Below are 19,084 nucleotides of genomic sequence, written 5' to 3'. Positions count from 1 at the left end.
AATTGAAAAGAACAAAACATGAAAGTCAATAGTTCATTTTAAAGTCGAACTGTCACAGTGTTTTAATGCTATAGTCGTGGCCCAGAGTGGTAAAGAGAATATATCTTGGTGTTCTTGTAGAGTACAAAAATAATTTGTTCACATTAAAATGTTTTTTCTTTCCCTCCCTTTCCCCCCTTTCCGTCTCTTTAGAAATAGCTTTAATTTTGGTAATGCTTCATTCAGTACGTTTCCAATGGAATTTTCATTTTAATGAGTTTGGGACATGAGATACCTGCCATTATTTTGGTGGAGATACTCCCAGAAATGTGTGTATTTGCTATAGTTTCTTCATTGCTTTTCTGTTGGAACCATGAAAACAAACAAATTATAAACTAAAGGTGTTATGCTTTCACGTCCAAATAATCAAAATTTGCATTGCCCGCAAAGCACTGACATGTTTTGGATTCTATTTTTTTAAATATTCCTTATGAATAGATTTCCCATTATTTGCATAGCATACTTTGTCTTCCTGATGGAAAATGGAATGTCAGCAGCAGCAAGTTAAATGTATAGTAAACTGCTTTTGGTGCTTGACCTACCGGTGATTGCACATCCCGTTAGGAGGGATCTTCTCTTGGCGAGAGGGGTTTGTGAGCTGTTGGGGCTTTCAGAGACATTTCCCAGTGCTAACTCGTGGTCCCAAGAGGCGAGGTTGTGCTGGTTTCTCTCCCGAATCCCATCAGCCTGTAAGGACTTCTGATTCCTCCACTGAAAAATATTGCTCAAAACATTTATTAAAAGGAAGAGAAATACTGGAGGAGGAATGGGCTAATACTGTTGGCAAGGAAAACAAGTCTGCCGCAGTTGTTTCCCTATAGACACATGGCATTTAATCCATGCCGTGTACTTGCTCAGGGACAATGAGAAGAAATTATCAATTCAACTAGAAAGCTTGTAGAGGGGCAGAGCTTCACCATCTCTCCGTCATGGTGGAAGGGGCGTGGTCCTTGGGACTTAAGCTCTTCAAGGCTTCCACTTTGGTTTAATTTCATCGACTGAAATAAATCTCATGGCCATGCTCACCTTGAAGAGAGAAGGAAGAAAAAGACGGTAGATGGTGAGCCCTGTCCTCAGACAGAAAGGTTGTGATGAAGCCATGTTCATTCAAAACTTGTGGTAAATTTTATACTAACTGCGCTTGCCAAAGTTTATTTTTAAATTGTTTGTAAAGGAAAATTTGTTTAGCTAAATGATAATGTGAGATTTAATGAAGAAAATGTTGGGCTTAATTTAGAAAAACAATAGTCAAATACTTTCGAAGGTGTTCTTTATGCTCAAGCAATTTGGGTACAGGTTATTAAAATATGGGCATCAAACTGTGAAATAAGGAAATAATAGTTATAAATGTACTTATTAAAATGTTTGGGTATCAAAATTGTGAAATAAGGGAAATAAAAGCTATAAATATATTGTTTTCATGTATTAGGATTTTAAATTAAAAATTTTTTTAATTTGGTGAATGGTAAATCCTGTGGATCAAGAATGACTAATTTGTGGCTATGTGACATCAAAAATCCAGCCTTAGAGCTGAGTTACTCTCAGTGTAGTAAGAAAAATTTTGACGTTAACTTTGTAGAGTCTGGTAATTGTCCAGTCTCTTACTCACATTACATAAACTATAGAAGTATGGCAATTAAAATATATAGCTTTTCCCTCATATTATTTAGCTGCGTTGCTAAAAAATGTGGTTATTACAAAGCAGAGAACAATATCCAGCAAACCAATAGGGGTCAGCAACGGCCTATGCAATGAGCTGCTTATTTGCCAGACTTTTTTGATCTGCACTGTTTTTTTTTTAAAGACAGTATTCCAATGAACTGAAATTTTCTGAAGGTCAGTGTGCTTATTTTAAAATAATACAATATACTTGTTAATAAAGACAATGACTCAGTATTGGCAGCAAAAACATTATTCAGTGCTTAATTGTCAGTATAGTTATGGCTCAAAAGAACTATTTTGTCATGGCAAGATTAAAATGTTATCTGACTGAGCCAAGTAGAAATCTGGAAAGAATGACCACAGAACTTAAGAGTTAGCTAGATATAATATTGATATTGTTCCCGCAGATGAAACTAGATGAGGGTTTAACTGGACAAGTCTTTCCTTCATAGAGGAGCAGCTATTATTTAGTCTCTTGTTTTTTTCTCCCTTCTAGAGTTCTCTGTTTCCCTGGGATGCTTTGTATGTATGCCCCTAAATGAAAGTGTGTGTTCTCCTTCTATGAGAAGTACCAATACTTAAGTATTCAGCTGCTAGAGTTAATGCCTAGGAAAGGGCTTATCATGAAGAACCTCAAAACATGAGGAAAAAAGTATTGTAAAATTCAGCATTTGAAAACTAAATACAAGTGGTTTTATAGAGAATGAGTAAATAATAAATCCTTCATTGAATTCCTGGCAATATTCATATTCAGTGATACTTGTTTTTTTGTGGAGGGCCAAGGGTGGATGGATATATATGTAAGCAACTTGAGGTATTCCTGCTAATTGTTTAACTATCTCAGCACACCAGTTTGAAATTAATAATGTCCCTTCCTTGTGTAATATAAACTAGTGGATTTCAATCGCTTTCATGATTTAAAAAAAACAAACTATTCTTTAGTATGGAATATAAGCCCTTAATAGTCTGTCCCTTGCTATTCTCTGCAAAATCGTTATATACCTTTATACCCCAGGGTTCAGATATACCAAACTAATAGAATTTCTCTTATTGAGTATTTAGAACCAAAGTTGGATATTTTTTTTTTTTTTTTTTTTTTTTTTTTTTTAGACAGAGAGAAGGAAGGAAGGATAGAAGGAAGGAAGGAAGGAAGAAAGGGAAACATCTTTAAACATTTTCTTGTTTTATTGTATTTTGTTTTTTTGTTTTTGTTACATGGGCTGGGGCCGGGAATCGAACCGAGGTCCTCCGGCATAGCAGGCAAGCACTTTGCCCGCTGAGCCACCGCGGCCCGCCCCCAAAGTTGGATATTTTATGATTGAAAAATTAATTATATAACAGCTCACATTTTTAATTTTTAATTTTTTCTATTTCAAAAAAATACACACTGTTAAAAATTTGAATGACACAAAAGTAGATGAAAATAGCAATCCTAATCCTTTTCCTATTTATAATCACTGGTATTACATTTCTTATGAGAAATTACTTTATTACAAATCTAAAATTTTCTAATCCCTAACCCTTCTGCTTTCTATTGACACAATTGCTTTTATAACAGGATTTTTGAAAATGTAGGATTTCTTCAGAAATACTGTTGTGCAGTTACAGCAGAACAGATAGTATTTGCTCTTTCCCAAACATCCTTTGTTTTCTCTTGCCTTTGTTGCTTCTTATACCTGGAAAGCTAACCAGAATTATCTTCCTCCACCTCCCTAGTCAACCTCTGATAAGTTATATTTGTCTTCCAGGGATCACTTCATCCCTTATTTCTTCTAAAAAGTCACACCTGTACCTTTGTTATTGATATCTAGTATACCTACGGTATATTTGAATGTAGAATTAATATATATATATGTATTCCTTACTCAGTGTCTCCTTCAAGCTTGACAACCTGTATCTTTGTGCATTTGTAAATCTGAGCTGTATGTGCATGAGTGTGTGTGTGTGTGTGTGTGTGTATATGTGAGTGATGCAGGTTGGCTTTCAGTTGTAATTACCTGTAGGCTTTTTCCTCTACCCAGTGCCAGAAGAGAAGCCTGCTTTCAACCTGTGAATGGAATTTTTCTCAAATCCTTTTCAAGGAAGGGCAGGGCTTTTCAGGGCTCTGACTCTGTGAGAGACTGAGATCCAGCTTCCTTCCTCCCTCCCCTCAAGTCCTGTTTCCCAGTTTCCCAACCCCAGCCACACTCACCTCTCTTGAGGAGCACTATTTGGGAGCTTGGTATGCATGTGTGTGTATGTGTGTGTATGCAGTGCATGCTTTAACCAACATTTCCGTTTCACAGCAGGAATGGCTCCGCTTCAATGCAGTCTATCATATTATTGAAAATGCTTCCACACAGGAAGAGGAGTCTAGTGTTACTTAGCAAAGGACCAATAGTTCCTCTGGAAAAAATAAAAACATGTAAAAATCTGCATTAAGGAACCCTTACATAAAGGAAAACCAGGTTATTACAGAGGCATATTAGAAAAGGAACTTGTTTGTGGATGGTCACTATTCAGTATTGCACCATGAAGTAAAAGATCAAAGTGAGAGAGCTTTGGCAGGTGTCTGAGGCAGAAGACTAAGGCAACCCTTCACACGTGTACACAGAATGGAAAGGCCTTTTGAAAAGACATCATAGATCTCACTTGAGCAACAGAACACAGCATCCAACTGTGTTAGATGATACCCCGTTTATGCAGTTCTTGCATAGTCATGTTTTTAGATTTAGATACCCACATTTAAAGATGCCTGATTTTTGAAATGAGAGTAGAATTCAGTTGTCTCCTTCAAATTCCTAAACACCGATCATTGCCTCCCTGCTACCCATACCACACCACACACACCGTAGGGGTGATTCCGTGGCAAGGTTGCACCTTGGTGACCTGTTTTATACACTGTTTTATTTGTTCTGTAAACTATTTTACTTTAACTAATTTCCATATTAATAAACAATAATTTAATGACAAAAATCCCAATTTCTGGCTTCCTTTAAAAGAAGTGGACGAGGTGGTGGTACGTGCGCTCCATGCACTCCTCCTTGCCTGGTTGCTGTCTGCTGCAGCTGAGTTGTGGCTGCTTGCCCTTTAGGTAGGGTCTGTGCACTTGAGATTTGCAGTCTCTATCAGGACCCACTTAGTCATTTTAGTTCCCTGGTCTGTGTGAAGAGCAAGTACAAAGAAAGATTGGTTTATTTTTACCCACTCTAGGTATGGGATAAAAGACCCTGACAGAGAAGTGCTTTCCGCTAGACTCCTTGAGTGTGTGTGTGTGTGTGTGTGTGTGTGTGTGTGTGTGTGTGTGTGGAGAGTTGTCAGAAAGGATACGTGAACCTTTCCACCAGGGGTAAATGCAGGGCTAAATATGGTACTCTTCAGCCTGATAAGGGCCAGCTTGAAAACTTCCCAAAATAGTATGTGTGGTTTTTTAATATAAAATGAGTAAGGAAATTGATCTAAGCACAAACTGCTTCAATTTCTGAAACTTAAAGGTGAGTTTAAAAAGAAAAAAGGTGATACTGGAAGTTGACTACAGCTCAAGTTTTGAATATCGGGAAATCTAGTTCATTTACGTTTGTAAGAAATACTGTGCTTATTGTCTTTTTTTAACCCCCTCATGGGCAGGCACTTGGAATCGAATCTGGGTCTCTGGCATGGCAGGCAAGAACTCTGCCTGCTGAGCCACCGTGGCCCACCCTGTGTTTAGTGTCATTTTAATAGTTTTTCCTTTTTCCTCTGATGAAAATTTCATCTTATCAACATTGATTTTTCCCTAGCCTTGATTTCTTTCATTCTCTCTGGTGGGTGAAGGATTACTGTATAACAATTTTGAGTAAATTTTTTATTATTGAATAGATTTATATGTGGAGGAAAATTTAAAGTATTGTATTTGGAAGGATTTAGCAGTGATATTAATGTCATCTATAAATTTGCCTTCAATTTTAAAAACTTTTGAATACTTATTTAATAGGCTCATGGTATAAGATCTTAGATTTCCAGGGCCAAATGCTAAAAGCCTTGTATCTTTAGTGATGAGTGAAATATGTTTTTAAAATCATGTTTTTCCCCTCAAATCTTTTAGTAGATCTTCATCATATGTCAGTGTAGCAGCTGCAGTTTCAACACTACCAAAGGGTCATAAAGGCTCCTGGTATTAATAATTTGCTGAAGCATTAATTCGAAGATATGTGCAATATGGCTGGTGCTGATGCATTAGTCATTTGATAGTGTACGTCAGTGATTCTCAAAGGCAGTCCCTGAGCTGATGGCATAATGTCACCAGGGAACTTATTAGAAAAGCCAACTCTTGGACCCACCCCAGACCTACTGAATCAGAATCTCGGGGGGTGGGGCACAGTACTCTGTTTTAACAAGCCTCTCAGGGGATCCTGCTGCACACTTAAGCTTAAGTGTATCAGCTTAGCTTCCCCCCTAGTCCTGTCTGGCAGGGCTTTGTACTTCTCTGTTATGACTCTTGTGATTAAGAAGTAGCTTGTTTTCTGGTGGGTTAAAAAAAAAATAAAGAAAGAAAAACCAGTTGCAAGTGCTCATGTTGAAGTGAATGCACTTCTTCACCAGAGAATCAAAAGCTTATGGAGGGAATAATATACCGTCATGGTTTCATAAAATTTGGGCCCTTTTTGATGGTCTTTTACAAGTGTCTGGTGTAATCTGCTACACATAAAGAAGTGTTCTACCTCCTGGAAGGATCAGCCTTGGGGGCTGTATAATATTGACATTCTTTCATTTGGTTTCCTGGGCCAGATTATAAGAGTTAAGAACATTTTTATTTTTTTCATGACCCACTGGATATGAGATTTCTGATTTCCCCAAGGGAATTTATTTTTTTACCCCAAGGGTACTGATTTTAAGTGTTCAAATTTATAAATTTAAATTGTAGTATGGTCTATGTAAGCATAAAACCCAGCTCTGCTGATTTATCATATTCAAATTATTCTCTTAAAATTTATACCCCACAGAGGACAGTACTTTGTGTTTAAGCTAATTAGAAATGTTTATATGGCTTTCAAAAATAAAATTTAATTCTGAGTTTTTAATTTTCAGCCAGAAAACCTTGCTCAGAAGCTTCCAAACCTTGTGGAACTGTGAGTCTATTTACTCAAATTTTCAAAAAGCAAGAATGAAAATAATTTTAAGTTATTTGAAATAATAGGATATGTCATTTTATGTACTACTTTATCGTTTTTTGGTATGATGGCAATCATGTAGATAAACCTCTGATTCTGTTAAACTCAGTCTAATTTCAAAGTATTTTACCACTTAAATTTGTGTTTTAAGTATCTTACCTCCAGGTAGTATAGATAGTGAAAGGTATGTTTTCTCTGGATGCAACATCTTTGTCACAGAGTCCTTTTGGATAATCCATGTAATTGAAGAAAATCTATTATTACTACATGTGATAATTGATGGAAATTATGACAGTATAAGAGATTTAAAATATAAAGTCTCCTTCCATGCATCCTGTACACTTCATTTTTTTAGTTCTTTTGATGATAAGCTCCATAATGTTAAAATATGTTTGTATGTATATATTTTCAAGTATATCAGATTTAAGTATCTGTTGATTTACCACTAAGGTAAGATAGCTGTTATTTCTCTCTCTTCCCAAGTGCCTCCTAATTTGTAGAAGGAAGAGTTTACATTTCTGTTTCTTCTTTCTTTTTGTTATTTGGCATGATTTTCAGGATGTAAAGGGAAGACAGCTAAATTAATCCTTCCATCGTCAAGCCAAGAGTCTTTATCATTTCCTCTTTTTTCACCTAAATCTTTTATTTTGAAAAATTTCAAACCAACAGATAAATTGAAAACTTAGCACAGTGAACAACATGTAGCCTTTGTCAAAATTTGTCAGTTGATATTTTGCCACATTTGCTCTCTTTAACCTTCTCTCCCACATCCTCTCATATACATTTACATCCGCACATGCACACACATGCATATGAAATACACACTCATTTTTTTTTCTGAATCATGTGAAAGTTAATGGCAGATGGTCTGATACTCTGCCCCTAAATACTTCAGCGTGTGTCTCCTAAGAATATATTTCTGCACATAATTATAATATCATCATTGACCTAAGGAAATTGATATTCAATAATATCTAATATGCAGTTTATGTTTAAATTACCCCAATTTTTTAAGAAGTGATTTTATAAATGTCTGGATTTGTCTGATTATTTCTTCTCAGATTCAATTTAAACATTTTTGGTGACTTTTGCTTCCTTTGCTTTAATCCATTTCTTGCTTTCATTTTTCTTAAGTATATGTGTTTTTATTTAAAAATTTTCTGATCCTTTAGAGAGTAAGTTACATATCCCTAAACATGTCGGTGTGTATTTCCAAGAAAAAGGATGGCTTTTCATTTTTTAAGTTCCACTTTTGTGTCTTTTAGGGGTGCTTTGTATTTTTTTTTTCATTTAGCTTTTGAGCATTTCTAATGTTTATTCCTAAGTATTTAATTTTTTGCTATTGTAAATGAGGGTTTCTTATCTCACATCTTCTAGTTGGTTGTTATTTGTATATATGAATGCCAGTGATTCTCACATGTTAATTTTGTATCCTGCTACCTTGCTGAATTCTTTTATTCTTTGAGTTAATTTTATTTTTAGTGCTCTAGGTTTTTCCAGGTATATGCTCATGTCTGCAGATACAAATAGTATTATTTCTTCTTTTCTAAATCTTATGCCTAGATTAATTGCATTGTCCTTCTAGAACAAGAAAAAGTAAAATTGTAGTGACGAATATGGGCATCCTTGTTTTCTTTCGGACCTCAGTGGGAATGCTCTAGGATTTCCCCATTAAGAAAGATGCCTACTTTAGAACTAAGATATATATATATATTCTATTGTGTTTAGGATACATCCATCTTTATTATCTATTGCCGCATAACAGATTATCCCAAAATGTAGTGGTTTAACCCAACAAATCTTTGTTACCTCATATTTTCTTTGGATCAGGAATCTGGGCACGACCTAGCTGGGTGTCTTTGCCTAAACGTCTCCTACAAGGCCGCAAACAAGGTTGTTGGCCAGGTTGTGGTCTTATATGAAAGCACAACTGAAGAAGGATTCTCATCTGTTTCTCATAGTTGTTGGCAGGATTCAGTTCCTTGAAGGCTGTTGGAATGAAAACCTTGATTCCGTGCTAGCTACTGTCCAGAGAGGGCTTCCTAACTTTCTTGCCACTTGGCATTTCTATAGAATAACTCAGAATGGGGCAGTTAGCTCCCATCAGAGTGAGTAGGCCAGAGAGCAAGATAGGGTGTGCAAGATGGAAGCAGTAGTCTCTCTGTAATCTTGGAAGTGACATCCATGATTTTTGACATGTTCTATTCATTAGAAGGTAGTAACTAAATCCAGTCAACACTTGAGAGCAGGCTGTTACATAAGGGCATACGTGCCAGGTGGCGGAGATCAATGGGGAACATCTTAGAAACCGCCTGTCTTACCATTTATTCCTATTTTCTCAAGATTTGTTTTAGGAATGGATGCTGCAATTTGTCAAAAGCTTTTTCACATTTTTAAACTAAAGAAAAAATCCTCGAGGACTTGACACAAAAAGATGAATCAGTGCTTCCTCTCTTACATGGTTCTGGTGTCAACCATTGCTTTAGGCCAAGTTTATATATAGAATTTGGAATTCTCTTTGTCTCTAGCTCTTTCCTTTCTGGTATTCTACCTTCAGGACTTGCCAGTGGCTGTGATTTCCCTGAACTCTGTCAACTTGTTCTTTGGGCTAGCAAAATCAGAGTTTTCTATTAGTTTTAGCTATCTATACTCTGTCTTAGACTAAATGCTGTTAGAAAAATAAAAGGATTACTCACCCAGTGCCATTTCCTTCTAAGTTTTGACTTCCCTCCAGAACTGGCTTGCTTTTGTTTGTTCTACAGTGCTTTTGGGTTGCTGTGTGTGTGTGTGTGTGTTTGTGTTTCCTTAGTTGTTGATGTTGTTGTTTTTGCCATTGGGTCCATATTTCTTCCTTTTAAATTTGTTTTAATTATTCTGCTAGCTCGCATACAAAATTATATAATTGTTTAAATTTCCCCTTTTAATATATAATTAATTGCTAACTGCATTCACTATGTTTTAGTACCATCACCACCATCCATTATCAAAACTCTCTGTCACCCCAAACAGAAATTTTGTGCCAATTAAGTATTGATTTCCTGTACCCTATCTCAACCCCAAGCCCTGGTAACCTGTATTCTATTATCTGACTCTATGAACTTGCTTGTTTGAATTATTTCATATCAGTGAGATCATACAATATTTGTCCTTTTGTGTTCAGCTTTTTAAACTCAACATGATGTCTCCTTAGGAGTTTTAGTTATTACTTACAAGAGGATCAGTACTATAGAAGCTTGCTCTGTCATACTAGAATTGGAACTCTCTTTTATTTTAACCTTTGTCTTTATATTTAGGGTACATTTCTTGAAGTCAATATTGGTCTGTTTTTATTTATTTATTTATTTATTTATTTATTTATTTTATTGATTAAAAAAATTAACTAACACAACATTTAGAAATCATTCCATTCTACATATGCAATCACTAATTCTTAATATCATCACATAGATGTATGATCATCATTTCTTAGTACATTTGCATCTATTTAGAAAAAGAAATAGCAATAAATAAGTGTATTTATTTTTTTTATGCTATATAGCAGGGGTCACATTTCATTCTTTTTTCATATGAGTATCTCCTTATTCCAGCACCATTTGCTGAATTTTTGTTTGTTTAGTTCTTTGTTTGCTTATTTGTTTGTTTGTTTGGAAAGTGCATGGGCCAGGGGTCAAAACCTTGTCTCCCGCATGCAGGTGAGAATTCTGCCACCAAGCCACAATTGCACCGCCCTAGTCGGTTCATTTTTGATCTGTTTCATAACCTGGGCCTTTTAACTGGAGTGCTTAAACTATTTACATTTGATGTGATTATTGATATAATTGGGTTTAAGTTCACCGTCTAGCTATTTGTTTTCTATTTGTTCCATCTGTTTACTGTTCGTTTTTCCTCTTTTCTTTTCCCCTTTTAAATTATTTTATTGTATTCTATCTTGTCACCTCTATTGATTAACTATCGGTTTTCAGTATTTTAGTATTAATATTATACTTCTTTACCCTATCATAATCTATCTTCACATATTATTAGAATACTTCACATGTATTATAAAACCTTACAACAACACTTCCAGTTCCTCCCTCCCGTTCTTTGTGCTATTGTCATACATTATACGCACACACATGCACACTTGTACATATGCATATATTTGTATGCATAAATAAACATACATATGTATATATCAGTCAGGTTCAGCTATGAGACAGAAACCATGCCAGTAGCTTAAAGAGGAAAAAATAATATAAAGAATTGCTAACTAGTAAAGTGTTATGACTATTCAAAAAGATTATAGAGGATTCTAGGGAGTAAGTACAAAAAAAGTGACTACTAAGCTACTACCTGTGGGTTTAGGGAGAGTGAACAGTGAAGGAACTAAAGGTTTAGGAACTCACCTTTTGGCTGAAATTTAGACCTTTTCCTATTAAGTATAGCTACCACAAGAATATGCAGCCTGCCGGTGGTGAGGAACCTTACCAGAGGGTTTAGGCCAGAACTGCCTATGGACTTGGTTCCCTGTTGCTGAAGGTTGCTGGTTGTCTGAACCTGACTGTGGAAGCACCCTGCCTGCTGGGGATGCGGGGGCCTGAGGGTGTGGCAGGGCTACTGCAAAGTGACACTGGGTGGTTTGCCTGGAGGTGATCAAAGCTGGTCTATAGGAGTGGCTTGCTGGATGGGGAGTGTGTGGTCTGAGGGGTTGCCAGAATTGCCACAAAAATGGGGCAGTTCACAGTATGAGACTATGACTTGAGCTAGTCCATGAGGTCTGAGGTGAGTGCCGCCCAGCAGAGGCTCTGTACTGCATGAAAAACTGAAGAGGGATGACAAGCCTGAAGAGAAGGGCCTTCCTGCTGCTTTTGTCTTGTGAAGTCATTGAAGTGTCTTCTGTTTGCCAGGCCAGCTGGCAGAAGAGAAATGTTGGCATTGTCCAGCTCCAGCATCACAAAGGAAGGCAGAGAAGGCACATTTGGACTGAGAAAAAAATTGCAACATATTATTACATTTTTGCTTTTAACAGTTAATGAAAATAAAGAAAAAATGGCTTTTATAATTATTCCTGTCTTATTCACTCAGGTAGTTTGCCTAAGAAGTATGCCTTTCTTTCTTTCCTTTTTATATTAAACTTATTATTTTACAGTAATTTTAGATTCACATGCATTTGTAAGAAATAGTACAGAGAAATCATGTGAACCCTTCTCCCAGTTTCTACCAAATATCTTGCATGACTGTGGTACAAGATCACTAGAAGGAAATAGACATCAATACAATTCAGTCATCTTATTTAGAATTCACCAGTTTTATGTGCATTCATTTGTGTGTGTATTTAGTTCTGCACAGTTTTGTCACAAGGGTAGGTTTGTGTAACCACCGCATAGTCAAGCTCGATAACACTTCCATCAATACAAGGATCACTTGTACCACCCTTTTATAACTGTATATGAGTCCCTCATCCCTGACCCCTCAAATGCAGGAAATCACTAATCTGTTCTCCATTTCTATAATTTTGCCATTATAAGAATGTTGTATAAATGAAATCATATAATATGTTGCTTTGGGGGATTGACTTTTTTTATTCAGTACAATTCCCTTGAGAGCCACCCAAGTTGTTGCATGTATCAGTACTTTGTTCCTTTTAATTACTGTTATATTTCTTGGGATGAATGTCCCACAGTTTGTTTGATCATTTACTCATTGAAAGATATTTTGGCTGTTTATAGTTTTTGTCTATTATGAATAAAACGTCCATGAATATTCATGTATAGGCATACCTCAGAGATATTACTAGTTGGCTCTAGACCACCTTAATAAAGTGAATATCACAGTGAAGCAATTTACACGAATTTTTTTTGTTTCCTAGAGTGTATAAAAATTATGTTTAGACTATGCTGTAATCTATTAAGTGTGCAATAGCATTATGTCTAAAAAAAACATTGTATATACCTTAATTGAAATGTGACACAGAGACATGAAATGAGCAAATGCTTTTGCAAAAATGGTGCCAATAGACTTGCTTGGTGCAAGTTTGCTACAGACCTTCAATTTGTAAAAAATGCAGTATCTGCAAAGCACAATAAAATGAGCTATGCCTGTACATAGTTTTTTTGTGAATATGAATGTTCATTTCTCTGAGATATAAAGCCTAAGAAGGCACTTGCCAAGTTGTGTGATAATTGCACATTTGGTTTCTTTTATTGACATGTAATTCACATACCATAAAATTCACCCTTTTGAAATGTACAGTCCATTGATTTTTAGTATATTCAAAAGGTTGAACCACCATTTTCAGACCATTTTCATTTCCCCGAAAAGAAATCCATTAGTACTCATTCTCCATTTTTTACTTCTTCCAGCCCCTGATAACCACCTCATAACCACTAATCTATATTCTGTGTCTATGGATTTGCCTATTCTGGACATTTGACATAAATAGAATTATACATTATTTGTCCTTTTGTGTCTGCCTGCTTTCATGTAGCATAATGTTTACAGGGTTTATTCATCAAATAATATGTATCAGTACTTCATTCCTTTTTTTATGGCTGAATAATATCCCATTGCATGGATGTCCCACATTTGTTTATCCATTTATCAGGTGATAAATATTTGGGCTATTTCCTATTTCCACTTTTTGGTTATTATAAATAATCCTTTTATGAACATTGGTGTGTAAGTTTTTTATGTGAAAAGATATTTTCAGTTCTTTCAGATATGGATCTAGGAATGGAATTGATGGGTCATATGGTAATAATGTTTAACTTTATAAGGAACCACCAAACAGTTTTCTGTGGTGGCTGGATCATTTTACCTTCCCACCAATAATATATGAGGTTTTCAATTTCTCCACATCATCACCAACATTTCTGTTGTCTTCCTTTTGATTCTAGCCATCCTTGTGAGTGTGAAGTGGTATCTCATTATAGTTTTGATTTGAATTTTCCTAAAGACTAATGACATTGAGCATCTTTTCATGAGTTTATTGGCCATTTGTGTATTTTCTTTAGAGTAATATCTGTTCAAACCCTCTGTCCATTTTAAAAACTGGGTTATTTTTCTTCTAATTGTTGAATCATAAGAGTTCTTTATATATCTGAATTCTAGACTCTTAATATGGTTTGCAAATATCTTCACCCATTTTGTGGGTTGTCGTTTTACTTTCTTGATAGGATCCTATGAAATATAAAAGTTCTTAGTTTTGATGAAGTTCAGTTTATCAGTTTTTTCTCTTGTTGATCATGCTGTTGGTGTCATACCTAAGAAACCATTCCCTAGTCCTGTGTCACAAAGATTTGCCGTTCTCTAATCCAGTGTCCCAAAGATTTACCCCCATATTTTCTTCTAAGATGTGTGTTGTTTTAGTTTTTACATTTAAGTCTTTCATCCATTTTGACTTAATTCTTGTATGCAGTGTGATTTAGGGTCTAACCTTATTTTTTACATGTGGCTATACATTTGTTGCAGTATCATTGGTTGAAAAAAATAGTTTTTCTCCTTTGAATTGTCTCATGGCACTTTTGTTAAAAACCAACTGGCCATAGACACATGAGTTTATTTCTGGACTCTCAGTTCTGTTCCATTGGTCTATGTCTCTCCTAATGTAACAGAGTCTTGATTATTGTAGCTTTGTAGAAAGTTTTGAAATCGGGAAGAATGAGACTGCCAACATTGTTCTTTTTCAAGATCGTTTTGGTTGTTCTAGCTCCCTTGTATTTCCATGTGCATTTTTGGATCAGCCTGTCAGTTTTTGCAAAAATGAAGCTAGAATTGTGATAGAGATTGCATTGAATCTGTAGATCAATTTGCGGAGTCATGCTATCTCATCAATATCATGTTTTCCAATCCATGATTTTCACCTGTCTTCCATTTGTTTAGGTCTTTAATTTCTTTCAACAATATTTTCTAATTGTCAGCATTAAAATTTTGCACTTCTTTTGTTAAATTTATACCTAATAGTTTTGTTCTTATAGATGCTATTCTAAATAGAAATATTTTCTTAATTTCTTTTTTTGGATTGTTCATTGCTAATGTATAAAAATACAACAATGAACTGTGCTAATATTGTTCGTTAGCTGTATGTATTAGCCAGTGTTCTGAAACAGAACCAACAAAATATATCTGTAAATAAAGTGTCTCACGCAACCATGGGGATGCTTAACTTTGGGGATGTCTAAGATCTGTAAGGGCAGGCCGTGAGCTGGCAGCTCCAATGAAGGTCCTCAGTGAATTCCCAGGAGGGGAGGTCTGGATGAAGGAGAGAGATTGTCTCTTCTGAATCCTCCTTAAAAGCCTTCAGGTGATTAGACTAAGCATCACTCATTGCAGAAGACACTCTCCCCTTAGCTGGCTGCACATGTAATTAGCCATGGATGCAACCAGCATGCTCATGATTTAAGTCTATGAAATGTCCTCACAGCAACAGATAGGCCAGTGCTTGTTTAATCAGACAGCTGGGCACTATCACCTGGCTAAGTTGACTCATGAACCTGACCATCACACTGTAATGGTTTTTTTCTGTATTCCTTAGGATTTTCTAAATACATGATCATATCATTTGCACATAGAGATAGTTTACTTCTTACTTTCTAGTCTAATTGAGACTCTTTTCTTTTTCCTTGCCTTATTGTACTGACTAGAGTCTCCAGTACAATGTTGACTAGAAGTGGAGAGAGCAGACATACTTATCTTGTTCCTGATCTTAGGAGGAAATCTTTCTGTCTTTTGCCAGCAAGCCTGACATTAATTGTAATTTTTTCACAGGTGCCCTTTATGGGGTTGAGGAAGTTCCCTCTATGCCTAATGTTTTGAGTGTATTAACATGGAAGTGTATTTGATTTTGTCAGATACTCTGTGTGTGTGCATGTGTAATTGTGTTGTATGTGTGTGTTGAGATGATCGTGTGGTCTTTGTCCTTTATTCTTTTAATGTGATGTACTACATTGATTGATACTAAAACCAATCGTGCATTACTGGCATAAATCCCATTCTGTCATGTTGTATAATTCTTTTTATATGTTGCTAAATTTGGTTTGCTAGTATTTTGCTGAGGATTTCTACCCTGTTTTCATTAGGGATATTGGTCTACAGAGAAAACACTTTCCTTACTTTTTTGAAGAAGCAGTGAGGGATTAGTGTTAGTTCTTCTTAAATGTTTGGTAGAATCTACCAGTGAAGCCCAGTGGTCATAGTGTTTTCCTTGTAGGAAAACCTTTGATTGCTAATTCAACTCCTATCAGCTAATCTGTTTTTCTCCCTGTAGTTTTGCCTCTTCTAGATGTCATACAAAAATGTGCCATATGTAGCTTTTGGGCTGAGATTCTTCCATTTACTAAAATGCACTTAAGATTCATCTCTGTTATGTGAATTGATAGCTCATTCCTTTTTATTGCTGATAGTATTTCATTGAGTGGATGTGTCATAGTTTATCCATTCTACTATTGAAGGACATTTTGTTTACTTCTGGTTTTTAGCAATTACGATAAACATTTTTTCATAATTTTCTTTTTATAAAATTTATATATAGGTTTTTGTGTGTTTGCTTTATAAACATTTACATATAGGTTTTTGTGTGTTTGAATATAAATTTTCAAATCATTTGGGTAAATATCTAGGAGTAGGATTCTGGGTTGTTCAGTAATTTTATATTTAACTTTAAAAAGTATGCCAAACTATCTTTCAAAGTAGCTGTATCATTTTGTATTCCCACCAGCCATGAATAAGAATTCCTACATTCGCTGAGTAGATAAGCATGATGAAAATTAGTGGTCACTGAAATGCTAAACATTTGAACTACTCTGACGTTACAAAAATTAAGGAAAGGGAAGTGACTTAAAATTAGAAGTCCTAAGCCTATGCCTACAAATGACTTATGATCGTGGTGATGATAATTATAATAAGAATAACAGTAGCATTTATTAAACTCTTACTGTGTGCCAAACATTGTTTTAAGTGCTTTATAATGGTTAGGTATATTATTATTACATTTATTAATTCACTTAATCCTTATAATATCCCTATGTTATAGGTGTTTTTGTGTGTCTGCTTTATAAACATTTACATATAGGTTTTTGTGTGTTTGGAGATAAATTTTCAAATCATTTGGGTAAATATCATTATCTACACTTATAGATTAGGAAACTGAGAGGTTAGATAATTTCCCATGGTCACATGGCTGTTGAGATGTATACATTCTGGTTTCGGGGCCTACTCTCAGATCCACTGCACCAGGAATGATTCTCACATGGTTGCACATTAGAATAACTTGAGGGGTTAAAAAAAATACTGTAGTTCAGCCTCTTCCTTGAAAGAGTATTTCACTTCTTATGGGATGGTCTCGGACACCATTCTCTTTGAAGGTCCTTTGATCATTCTATTGTGTAATCAGGTTTGGGAACACTCCATACTACTTTATAGTGCATCTTCATTATCCTGTAGCCTAGTTTCATGTGTTAAAATATATTTTTTGATATCAATTATAATAATGGGTACTTTTGTTCATATTTTGATTTGGACATTTTTAAAGGTCCTTTTGTATAAGTAGAACTTAAGTTGGGAGAATAGGCAAATATTTGGAAAAGAATTGTATTTTAACCAGCAATCTCAATTTTGGTATTTAAGCACTCTGGCTTTTGTGTAACAAATGGGTGTCTGTGTGCACACGTGTGTGCATGCCTATTTACATTTAGTCTTTTGACACAGTTTTTGGAGTCACCTGATAAGGTATTTATTCCTTCCTGATATTAATATTTAATGAGTATTGGTTTTAAAATGGAGATTGATACCTGCTCTAAAATTGATTTAATTCGGCAGAAAGTAATCTGTAAAGTTATTAAATTTCTGTCTTTCTGATTCTATGTTCATTGGCATCTTAACATTTGGTAATAGACTTAAAAATAAATGTAGAATAAAATTTCAAAATTATATTTAAAAATAGTTCAGAAAGATTGATTTATAAAGTATGATAGAAGTATAGATTTGAAAATTAAGTTTACCAAAATCTAGTTCTCTTATATAAAATTATCGATAGAATTGCTTTTCTTAAATTACTGTATGATCTCCCACAGCCAATTTATATATGTTGCCTTGAGTAGTTAATTAATGACAATTGCATGAAGTCCCCACCAGAGTGTGCTAAAGGTACTTCACTATGAAAAGTGTTGTTTACTCAGGCTTGCCTGGACTTGCCAGCCTATGTCAACTTTGTCTTTTTTTTTAGAAAACAATTTTGTTTCTTTTCCAAATTCCTTTTGTTGTGAAAAAAAATTCTTTACCTTGACAGTTGAGAATTTCTATAGATACGATAAGTGATGAATATTTAATCTCTTTGTTCTTCGTTCTCACAAGCATGCTGGCTGGAAATGAGTTTGATTTATTTTGTGAGGTTATCCTTTAGAAACCAAAAATTGTCTTTTCCTTTGTGCAGTAGTTTATTTCCCTTTACACAAGTAGGCACATTTCTGAAAACATGAATATTTGAAATGCAGAAATTAGCCATTTGTTTTATGAAGTAAAAAAACCCTCATAATTTATTATTATTATGCATACTTTTGTTTTAAAATAAAACAGAATCAGTAAATAAATCGGTAAGTAGATTTAATATTTGTAATTGTAGCATAAAACTTAATTTTCAAAGTATTAGCAGTTAGCTGTGATAACCATGTATTTTGTGTTAGGGCATCAGTATAGGGTGTGAAATAACCAAAATTTGGTCCCATTATATTTGATGAATTTCTCAGAAAGCATTTTATAAACCATTTATCTGGCAAGAGTACTGAAGGTTAAAAGCTGTTTTTTTTTCTCTTCCTTCCTCTCTTTTTTTCCACCAGGTACCTTCATTCAAATAATATAGTTGTAGTTCCTGAAGGTAAGTTCTCTTCCAGTTTTTAGTTTGGAGATGCTAAAGTGCCAGCTTTGGTTTATAAGTAGAACAAATTGTCTCTTTAAACCTATTTTGGTTTTGGTATTAGGGAATTTTAGTTATAAAGTGTCTTAAATTTTACATTAGTTTTAAAGCTGTTTTTTTTCCTAATTTAGTATGTCCAATTAAGAACTCTGATTAAATAAGTAATAATCTAAAATGGTTAGCTACATTATCATTAGATACATTGTTGTTAGATAAATAATAAAATAAGTTTTAAATTTAATAAAGAAATAAAGAATTATGGTTAGATAAATATGACTCTATGTATCATTTCATTAATTATTTATCCAAGCAATTTTGTTGTTTTAATATTTTTTGTGCTTTTTTAAAAAGTTATATTTTATTCTTG

At 34.8% G+C, this 19,084-nt stretch overlaps 1 protein-coding gene across 11 annotated transcripts in view; it reads left to right on the top strand.

The window, feature by feature from the left end:
- The window catches only part of LRRC28 (leucine rich repeat containing 28), a 159,984-nt gene that overhangs the window by 16,332 nt on the left and 124,568 nt on the right, over positions 1-19,084 (top strand). For 10 of the 11 annotated variants that reach the window (XM_077124063.1, XM_077124066.1, XM_077124069.1 and 7 more), the window contains exons 3-4: positions 6,748-6,788; positions 18,641-18,678. In XM_077124063.1, the coding sequence (XP_076980178.1) occupies positions 6,748-6,788; positions 18,641-18,678 (79 nt within the window). The remainder of the gene's footprint in view (positions 1-6,747; positions 6,789-18,640; positions 18,679-19,084) is intronic. The other variant, XM_077124071.1, reaches the window with a different exon arrangement.

The sequence above is a fragment of the Tamandua tetradactyla genome, chromosome 12, assembly GCF_023851605.1.
Source record: "Tamandua tetradactyla isolate mTamTet1 chromosome 12, mTamTet1.pri, whole genome shotgun sequence".
In the NCBI taxonomy this organism is placed as follows: domain Eukaryota; kingdom Metazoa; phylum Chordata; class Mammalia; order Pilosa; family Myrmecophagidae; genus Tamandua; species Tamandua tetradactyla.
This window is presented reverse-complemented; position numbering and strand designations above follow the sequence as displayed.